This window comes from Camelus bactrianus, chromosome 16 (assembly GCF_048773025.1).
Source record: "Camelus bactrianus isolate YW-2024 breed Bactrian camel chromosome 16, ASM4877302v1, whole genome shotgun sequence".
Classification (NCBI taxonomy): Eukaryota; Metazoa; Chordata; class Mammalia; order Artiodactyla; family Camelidae; genus Camelus; species Camelus bactrianus.
Genome location: NC_133554.1, coordinates 8,407,385 through 8,416,569, shown reverse-complemented (window position 1 = coordinate 8,416,569; position 9,185 = coordinate 8,407,385). Strand labels below are relative to the sequence as shown.

General features: G+C 58.4%; 1 protein-coding gene across 9 annotated transcripts; it reads right to left on the bottom strand.

The window, feature by feature from the left end:
* Positions 1-671: 671 nt before the first annotated feature.
* On the bottom strand, positions 672-6,759 carry LOC141573567 (zinc finger MYND domain-containing protein 15). Of its 9 annotated transcripts, XM_074342381.1 has the most exons (13): positions 5,160-6,758; positions 4,517-4,751; positions 4,276-4,431; positions 3,854-4,014; positions 3,189-3,341; positions 2,790-2,870; positions 2,528-2,644; positions 2,322-2,410; positions 2,136-2,234; positions 1,865-2,018; positions 1,723-1,781; positions 1,292-1,452; positions 672-951 (listed from the first exon to the last, which is right to left on the bottom strand). In XM_074342381.1, the coding sequence occupies exons 1-13, from the start codon at positions 5,722-5,724 to the stop codon at positions 780-782; spliced, it is 2,202 nt and encodes a 733-aa protein (XP_074198482.1). In that variant the 5' UTR covers positions 5,725-6,758; the 3' UTR covers positions 672-779. The 9 variants fall into 9 exon arrangements, with proteins under 9 accessions (XP_074198482.1, XP_074198479.1, XP_074198477.1 ...); XM_074342378.1 differs by having other exon boundaries at positions 2,322-2,644; positions 5,160-6,759; XM_074342376.1 differs by having other exon boundaries at positions 2,136-2,644; positions 5,160-5,759; positions 6,229-6,759.
* Positions 6,760-9,185: the final 2,426 nt, after the last annotated feature.

The following is a 9,185-nucleotide window of genomic DNA, read 5'->3' as shown; positions in this document are numbered from 1 at the left end:
TCTTATTTCTTCGAAGCCTTAGTCACTTGGTCCACGTGGTACCTGCCAGGTTTCTCCACTGTTTCCCTTTCTATACCTTGTGACAAGAGTCATTAAGCCCGGTCTACAGTCAAGGGGATTTTAAAATCAGGGGAAAGTCACTGAAGGGTTTTAAGCAGGGAGTAATGTTTTGAACGTGTGTTTTAGAAGCACTATTCTTGTTGAAATGTGGTGACAAGACATGGTGGAGTTTGCAGTGGGACTGGACATAAAGTGGTGGATGTGAGCGACCAGCAGTCAGTTGGAGTTGGTTCTTTATTGGAAGGTGAAGGACGGAGAAGGTGAAGTCAAGGATGGCCACGAGATTTCTAACTTGGACACCTGAGTGGCTGAGCTCTTTCACTGAATCTAAGCCAAGGCTTCTGTGTGCTCCCAGGAAGCTGGATACCTCCCCTGCCCCCAAGGGAGAAGCCACTTTTTGTTTCTTGGTCTTGCCTTGCCTCCGGTCGGGTCCCTGACAAATCAATTTACAGGTTAGAAGAAGTGTGGGATTACCAAGGAGGGTCGGAATCCCAAGAAAGAGAGGGGGCAGCCGTCAAGGAGCTGAAAAAGAGCTGGAGGAAAATGTTATCCCTAAATCCTTTTCTCCTCTCCCCGTTGAAGGACCCAATTAAGACCGTTTGTCTCAGTGGTTTCAAACAAGTAATTTTATTTACCTTTTTGTGTTCCGCCAACCATCCTCCCCCTCGGCCTCGCCTGTTACGTGTTGGGAGAGGGGGCGGCCTGCTACCTCTCCGGACTCAGCTCCGCCTGCGGGACCCCCGCCCCGGTTTCTTTTCTCCTCGGCGCCTGCGGGCTGGGGCGGGAGGAGCCGCAGGAGTCGGGGCGGGGGGCGCGGGCCCGGGCGCCGGGCGGGCCGCGCCCCCTTGCGGAGGCTTGTAGACCAGGTGGAAGATGAAGGCGTTGCAGTACCTGAGGGGGGCGTGGCGCCGTCAGGGGCGGGGCCAAGAGGCCGCGATTTCCCAAGGGGCGGGGCTTGTGGGCTCTGAGTTCTAGGGGGTGGGGCTAGAGCTAGGGCTCGGCCAATCATAGGACAGCAGGAACTTTTGAGGGGTGGGCCAGGAGTCGGAGAAATTTTGTGAGCCGGCTCTTAAGAGGGGTGTTTGGACGACGTGGAGACCCTGTAGAGGGGTGGTGAGGAGTGCGGGGCTGGGGCCAGGACGGTCCCAGGACAGCAGAGACAAGCAGCAGAGACGACGGTAGAGGTGGTGGGCCTTTTAGGATGCACAGCCAGGGAGTAAGAAGGCCTTACCAGGGCATGCAGTTGTCGGCCGCTCTGAGGCGAAAGGGGGAGCGGAAAGGGTTGGGCTGTGGAGGGCTGGTCCCCCCTCCTGTGGCCACCGCCATGGTCTGGTCATCCATCACACAGCCGTACTCGCTGCTCTCAGTGAAGAAGGCCGGCACTCGGAGGGACTGGGGTGGGTGCGGGACGTCAGACACTCTCGGTATAGGCTCCCACCCCCACGGACATCCCGAGCAACAAGGATCGCCACCCCGGTTGAAAACTGAGGACCCAGGAGGGCCGGGAGCCGGGGAGGCACGAGGCAGCCACAGAGAGGGGCAGGAGGACCCGTGGGCTCAACCCAGGTCTGTGGAACAGATAATGGGGAAGAAGAGACTTTCAGAAAAGGAGGAGGGACTGGGCAGGGGGTGAGAGAAGATCCTCTTTGTCCCGTCCCCCACCTGTAACCGGGGCAGCAAGCTCAGCCAAGTGTCCTTTAGACCAAAGCCGGAGTTATATCCTGTGGGCAGAGGGAGAGCAGGGAGCAGCTGGATCCTGTGGCCTCTCTCCCACCCTCCCCACACTTCTGCCCCAGGCTCTTACCAATAACCAAGTCAGGCTTGGGCCCCTGGAGCAGGTGGTAGGGCCGTGCAGACACCTTGATGTGCAGGTCTCTGCGGCCCCCCTTCTCCTTAGTCCCAGAGTTGAGCCGTGCTGATACCCCAGAACCAGAGCGGACAGGTACTTCGGGGCCATCCTGGGGAGTTAAGTGGGGTGGGGAAGCCACTGGAAGTTAGGGTACTGGAGGATGCGACAGGTGAGACAGGGGAGGGGAGGCAGGGAGCTGAAGAGCAGGGCCCCCCTCAGCCCTTACCCTCTGCAGGGTAAAATGCTGCTGGTCACTCTCGGGGGGCAGGCCGTCACCCACAAACTGCAGCTCCAAGGCCACGTGAGGGAGCAAGACCAGGAGCTCCTGAAGGACAGACAGGACAGATCTGGGTCCCACCCTTCGTCCATCTCCACACCCAAAGGCCCAACCTTCAAGCCCGGAGAGACTTACCCAAAACACCATGACAAGGTCAAACTCCTTCCCGGCCTCCACTACATGGATTTTCAGTGACTGTTTGTTCTGGATGTTCAGCTCAGGGACTGGGTGACAAGCTAGCCATTTCAGAATATGGTCTCCTCCCCGCCACCTGCTGTTCCCTACCAGCTCCCCGTCCCCCCTGCTCCATGCACTCCTCCCCGGGCCTCGGCTCTGCTTACAGGACTGGGGCACCAGGTGGGTGATGACATAGTACACCGTCAGTGGGTAGGTGAGAAGCACGGCCATGGGGGAGTCGAAGCTGAGGCCCCGCCATGTGTAGTAGTCCTGCCATGAGCCTGGGAAGAGTGGGTTACTGGGGACCTGGCCCCAGGCCTGGACCCCAAGCCCTCCAGTCTAATAGCCCCCTTCTCAGCCACCCAGACTGCTGGCCCTGCAGTCCCTTTCCCTACCCCTAGCTCCCTCAGGGCCCTTCCAGCTCACCAAAGAGGCCCCTGGGTGGATCTGGGGGCACAGGAGGCATCAGGGCAGGCCCGTCCCCCTGGAGAAGCTGGTAGGGATCTCCTGAGAGGATGAAAGAAGACGAGCCTGGTGTCAGGGAGATCCACACCTGCCTCTTCTTCTTTTAAAGGAGTTCTGTTCCCTGTGAGAGGGCCTGGGGCAGCAGCAAGAGGACTAGGGGGCTGCCTCGCGATGGGGCTCCTGGATGGGGTGGGTAGGAGTGACTTCTCTGAGGGTTAGGGAAAGGCCCGAAACAGCCCTGGGGCTAGCGGTGGGATTTGGTGCCTACGTGGAGGGGTCATCTAGGACTGGACAACTTTTTGCTTTCCCATCCTTCCCTCTAGTCTGAGGGGCCCATGCCTGGAGAGAGGCCCCATGTACCACGGAGAAGAAGGCTGAGGGATGGCATGCTGCCCCGGGGGTGCCTGGGGGTGCCAGGGCCTGATATCAGCATGCTGAGCTGCATCCAGTAGCCACGAGTGAGGCCCCGCGAGGCCAGGAAGGCCTCCTTGTTAAAGGTTTCACTGGTCACCTCTGGAGAAGGATGAGGGGAGCGGTTGAGGGCCCGGTGGGCAGGATTCCAGACTTTGGCTCTCCTCAGCCTCTCCCCAGGACCCTGGGTCTGAGTCTGGTTTCAGTCGGGGAGAGAACTGACAGTTCCGAGTGTTTACAGTATAGCCCACAGAAGCCATGTAACAGTTCCATGGGTTTTAACATTTGTTAGTCTGCCCATTTTACAGATGAGGAAACTGAGTCTCTAAGAAGGAAAGTGATTTAAGGTCACCAGTTAGTGGTGGAATGGAGAAGCAAGTACTTGATACCTCCTCCCGAATCCTCTAAGCTCTCTCAGGGGCCTACACATTCAGTCCTCAGCTCCAGAGATGCTGTCTCCAGCCCCAGGGGTCTAGCCCCCAGCCCCAAATACCCAGCCATTATTCCAGGGATCTAGACTCCAGCCCCAGGACCCTGTTCCCAGGCACCTGGGGCCCCAGTTCCAAGGATCTGGCCCCACTTCCCCCCTCCCCATCCTGACTTCCTTATGGTACCTGCGGTGTAGGTAAAAGGCAGAGTCGCCAGTTCTCCGGCCCGCTCCATGAAGGCTGCAAGCCTTGGGCACCAAAATTGGTGACTCACATCATCTGGGCACCGCTTCCAGTCGGTCTGGAGACAAGCCTCTCCACAGTACAAGACAGCACCACACTGGGGGCTGGGGTCACAGTGGGTGGTGGACATCCAGGGTCCGTCTCTGTAGGTCCCCTGTCTGCTGTGCCACTGTCCCACAGCTGCCTGTACGTCACTTGGTCTGTTTGTTCTCTCTCTGCCTATAACAGCTTGGTTTGGTTTTCTTTTTTCATCTTTTTCCCCTGTCCTTCACCCTATCTGTCCACAAGGTCCCGCAGCGGCCTGCTGTCTCTCTGTTTGCCTGACTTGGGCTCTTCCTCCCACTGCATCTCTGCAGGCTACTCACCAGGGTGTCAGCTTCACTTCAAAGCTGTGTCTGTGACAAACGTGGCAGGTTCGAGCCCGAAGGGAGGCAAAAGTGAAGCCTGGCTGGGGACCCCATGTCCGCATTGGAGTCTTGGCTAATTTCACTCCCAGTCTGGGGACCAGATTCTCTAGCTCTCTGAGTGGGGGTGGAGACAGCATCAGGCTGGGGGGCTCAGGACTTCAGGCCCCAGGCCTCCCCACCCTTTACCAGGTTTCCATACTTATGCAGCTGGGCATCTCCCACCGTAAGCTGTCGGGGCTTTCGGGGGTCTCCAGAGCCCATGGGGCAGGCCATGCTGTGGCAGAGGAGAGCATAGGCCCGGGGAGCCAGGTTCTCTGTCCCTGAGCCCCTGCCTGCAGTCCCCTGGGCTCCATCCATTAGCAGATCAATGCCCAAGATGGTGCCATGTTTATCTGTCACCAGTAGGAGGCAGGAAAGGTGCAGGGGTGCAGCCTCTGGGGAAGAAGGGAAAAGTTGGGGGTGGGTGGCAGCAAAGATGGTCGGGGTCAGGGGCATCAAATCAAATGCCTGCAAGAGGCTAGGAAACTGAGTGAAGGGGACAAGCCTCATCTGAAGGGGACAGCTGCTAAGCAGGCCCAGCATCTGCTGCCAGGTAGAAATGCGGGCCTGCAGTCGGAACTTTACATCTTCTTGCGAAGGTAGAACTGCAGACTTCTGAAATTTTTGTTTCTTTGAATGTTTAAAGGTTGGCTCAAATTAAAAAACAGCCTTGTGGATCAATGAAAAAATCCTTTTCAGGCCAGACTGGCCTGAGGGCCACCCATTTGTGACTCCTAGCTGGATTCTGAGGGGTGCAGGAGGGTTGGGCAGGGCACAGGGCAGGGCCAGCCCTGGGTTCTTACCACTTGTCCGTCCCTTCCTCCTCTCAGGCCCCGGCTCCATCTCTGCCCTGTCCTCTCGGCAGCCATCTTCGCCACCTCCTGCCTCCTGCTCAGCCTCCTCTGGCTCCCCTCCAGGACTTGCTTCCTGGGGAGACTCCCTGCTGGTGGGGGCTGGCTCCCCATCCTCTGTTTCTGCCTTCTCCATGCCCACACCCTCCTCTCCATTCTCTCGCTCCTCCTCCCCTTCCTCTCCTTCCTCCAGGCTGACAAAGCTGACATAGGGGCTTAGATCTCGCAGGTGGAGTAGGAGCTCATCTCCCAGGAGCCGAGCAGCTCCCAGGCCAGGTCCAGGGCCTGGCTCTGCCCCTCGTCCCAGGCTGATGCCCACACTACGGTTGGGCAAGACGTGGAGCACCCAGAGGGCAGGGTCCTGGGGCAGCCTTCTGATCTGAGCCTCCAGCTGTCGCCAGCGACCCTCGAGGCTGGTCCGCCCAGCCCCACGCTCTGCCACAAACTTGCGGTACCAGCCAAAGAGGAGGGCGGTGAAATCAAGGAACTCATCCCGGTATCCAGACACAAATTCCATGTCCTCAGGGGCACAGCGCCTGGGCCCACACTGGGCTGAGGAAGGGATAAATAGTGAGGGAGAGATCCTGGTGAGAGTTTAGGGCTGGGTCACAAAATGGGGGCGGGCTGTGTTTGAGGGTCCCTTAGGGTGGAATCTATGGGTGAGTGTTCGGAGTGAGAAAGGAGTTTTCAGGGCTGAGGATGGGAGTTTGGGATGAAATGGGGGCCAGACTTGAAAGTGGGTCATTAGGGTTAAGGATGAGTCGTCAGAAAGGAGATGGTATTTGAGGCTGCAAATTTGAGGCTCAAGCCGTCAGAGGTAGGGTTTGAACTGAGGATGGAGGTGAGGAGAGCTAACCCTATGGGAAAGGGTTTGGTGAGGAGGGAAGAGTCCCGTGGGCTGTGGGAGAAGGGTGTAGGAGCCAGGGCATCCCTTGGGCTTGGATCGGCTTGGCGGTGAGCCCCTCCCCGCCGCTCCTCTACTCCGGTACCTGTAGCCGCCACCACTTTCAAAGGTAAATACCTCGGGGTGGGGCGTGACGTCAGGCTCCCGAGACCCCGGCCCGCTCCCGGGTGGCCACGCCCCCGCGTGTCCCGCGCGGCCCCGGCCAGTGTCTGCGCAGCGGGGCGCGCGGACTTGCCTGCAGCGATCGCCCCGGCCGTGTGACTGACCCCGGCGAGGAAAGGGAGAGCCTCTCAGGGAGGAGGTCCAGCCAACTGACCTGCGGAGGGCGGGGGGAGCTGGCATCCCCGCGCCGAGCTAGATAAGCCCAAGGGACTGTCTTTCGCTTTCCTTCTCCGTTTTCCCACGCTCCTGGCCGCCCCCTCGACGAGGCTCGGGCCTGGGCGCGGGGGCGTAGACGGAGGAGCTCCGCCTCCCGGAGTTTCCTGGCCGCCGGAGGCCCGCGATCACGCGGCTTCGACAGTACTGACCGCACTGTCCCTTCGAGACGGTGGGACCCCCGGCAGGGAGGCGGAGCCGCCTCGCGCCCCGCCTCTGCCGGGCCTCTGGCGCTGACGGACGGCCGTGGTCTCCACCCCCCCCCCCCCCCCCCCGCCCCGGAGTCTCCGGCCCAGCGGGAGAAGGAAGCGAAAGCCCTTGAGAAACGGTCTGGACGTCAGGCTCCGGAGCCCGTCTGGGAATGAGAGAGGGAGACGCGGCCCCGAGTTGCTGTTAGGCTGGGAACATGCACCAGAGCCTCGAGGGCAGTGACTTTGGCGAAGGCCTCACTGGTGGCGAAGGCGTAGATGGAGCCGAGGGGAATTAGGAACCTGTGTGTGTGATGGTGGGAAGGGTGGGAAGGTTTGTGAAAGAGCGACGGAGCCACAAAGAGGCGGGGACTGGATTGGGGGAGGGAGACCACTCACCTGACTAGCTCCCTCCATCCTGCCAGATACTGCGACAACTCCACATCCCCTTCGGGGGTCATACTGGCGTGGAACGGCCTCACCATGCGGCCCAGCATCCCCTGGGGGCCCAGACACTGAGACTCTTCCCTTTCCAGGCCCTCCAGGGGTCCCGGCTGTTTCCGGACCTGGGGGTTAGATATGAGGGCAAGGGGGGAGCCGAATCCCTAGCCCGCTGGGCCTCTTTGGCCAAGCAGCCCAGTCGGACTGAAGAAATTGTTCCTAGGGTCTAGCTGGTGTCCCTCCTGCCGAACTCTCAGCAGGAGGCGGGAGAGTGGAGAGGAGGAGGAGGAGGAGGATCGGCCCTTCACCAGCTCCTCTGCCTAGCCTACTTGCCCCTGCTCCCACCTGGAGCTCCCAGTCCCAGTCCTGCCTGGAGCGTACCTGTAAAGGCGGCGGTCCCTCGGCAATGCAGGTCTGCGTCCCCGATCCACAGCCTGAGAGGGCGCCTGGGGAGAGACGAGACAAAGAATTGAGGGCTCTAGGAGGAGTCTTCGGTCCCCAGAGCCCGGATTCCTGGGTTCCTCCCGGAGCAGGTGAGGGAAGGGACCACTCACGAAGGCTCCGAGTCCAGAGATAAAGAAGCAGAAGCGCGAAGATAGCGAGAGGAATTGCATGACGCAAGCAGAGCCTCGGGACCTGCGGAGGGAGTGCGACCCCCATGACTGCTGAGGGGACCACCGCCCCCTCACCGGCCCCTAGCCAGTGCTTGTCCCTCTGCCTTTAGGAGGGGAGAGAAGCCCTGAGGGTGCAAAGGGTTAATAATTAACCTAGGAAGTCCCCTTCCCCTGTGCCCTTTGCCCCAGAGGGCAGCATCTGAGGGGTGAGGGACTGGATGAAGAGGATTTGGGAGATTCTGTAGCAATGACACGTCTTTACATTTCCCTTCCCGGTATGGCGAGGTTGTAGTAAGAGGCAGCCTGAGGACTGGGGAGAGACGCTGAGGTCAGAACCAGCTCCCCCTCTGAGCAGTGCTGGGGGCCTCAAGTTAACTCTGGGCTTGAGTTCCCTCCACTGTACACTGAGGATACTAATAGGTACGTTTGCAGTCATCATACAATGATATTGCATGTGCAACACAGTCAGTGGAAATGAATACCACAATTGCTCCATAAATCTTAACCTATTAAGTTCAAGCACGGGGCACCTGGATCCAGGGAACACTCATTTCTAAATTCCCTATCCTATCCCAGAATGTGAGCTCTGATGAAGACAAGGGACTTTTCTTTTTACAGGACTCTTCTATTTACAACACTTAGAATATTGACTGAGCCAAAACACATTATTGCTAAATAAATATATATTGAATAAACTAACGGATGTGTATGGTGGCAGGCAAATCAGGGGTGGAACGCCCCATGACAAATTTGAGCCCGTTTTTTTTATCTCCCCAAATTAGGAGTCCACCTGGTGGTCATGGGGGGAAAAACATTCAGGGAAAGGATACAGGAAGCAATGAAAGAAACAGCATCTCCTGTTCTCAGTCCCCTGTCCATAAACTTTTTAGAATCATTCCAGTCTCTGTGTATATTTTCTTTTGAGGGGGAAAGGTGTCCCAGATTCTGAATGAGTCACGGCCCCAGTCGCTCACCACATGCTTCCCAGCTCCCACAGTTCATGGATTCTTGTCCTGTCTCTCACTCTGATGCTCCCTCACATCTTGGAGGTCCCTAGGGTTGCTCCTAACCCATTGTGTCCGGTGGGATTTGGGAGCCATCACTTCCATCCCTAGCCTTGGGCTCCCTGCTTCCCAATGTTTGGATGTTTCCCAGCTTGCTGACTGTGACCTTGGGCAAATCGCTTGCCACTACAGCCCCAGTTCCCTCATCTGCAGCGTAGGAAGGGTAATTCCCACCCCTGAAAATTGTTGAGGGTTAAACAAAACATGCCTGCAAGACACCACGATTCGTGCCCTATAGCTAGTAAGTGTTCTGTTAAGTTGTGGTTACTTCCAGTCTTCGGTTCTCACAGCCCCTCCTCCTCTGGCGCTGGGAGCCTCCGTCTCCCTGAGGTGAGAACAAGTCTGTAGGCTTCCGGAGCGGATTAGTTTTGGGCGTCACTTAATCCGGGTGG

Excerpts from the sequence above, each read along its gene's own strand:
- LOC141573567 (XM_074342375.1), bottom strand. The coding sequence starts at position 5,724 with ATGGAATTTGTGTCTGGATACCGGGATGAGTTCCTTGATTTCACCGCC. Across the intron at positions 2,019-2,135 it reads AGCATTTTACCCTGCAGAGG|GATGGCCCCGAAGTACCTGT; the intron begins GTAAGGGCTGAG and ends TTAACTCCCCAG. Across the intron at positions 1,782-1,864 it reads CAAGCCTGACTTGGTTATTG|GATATAACTCCGGCTTTGGT; the intron begins GTAAGAGCCTGG and ends CTCTGCCCACAG.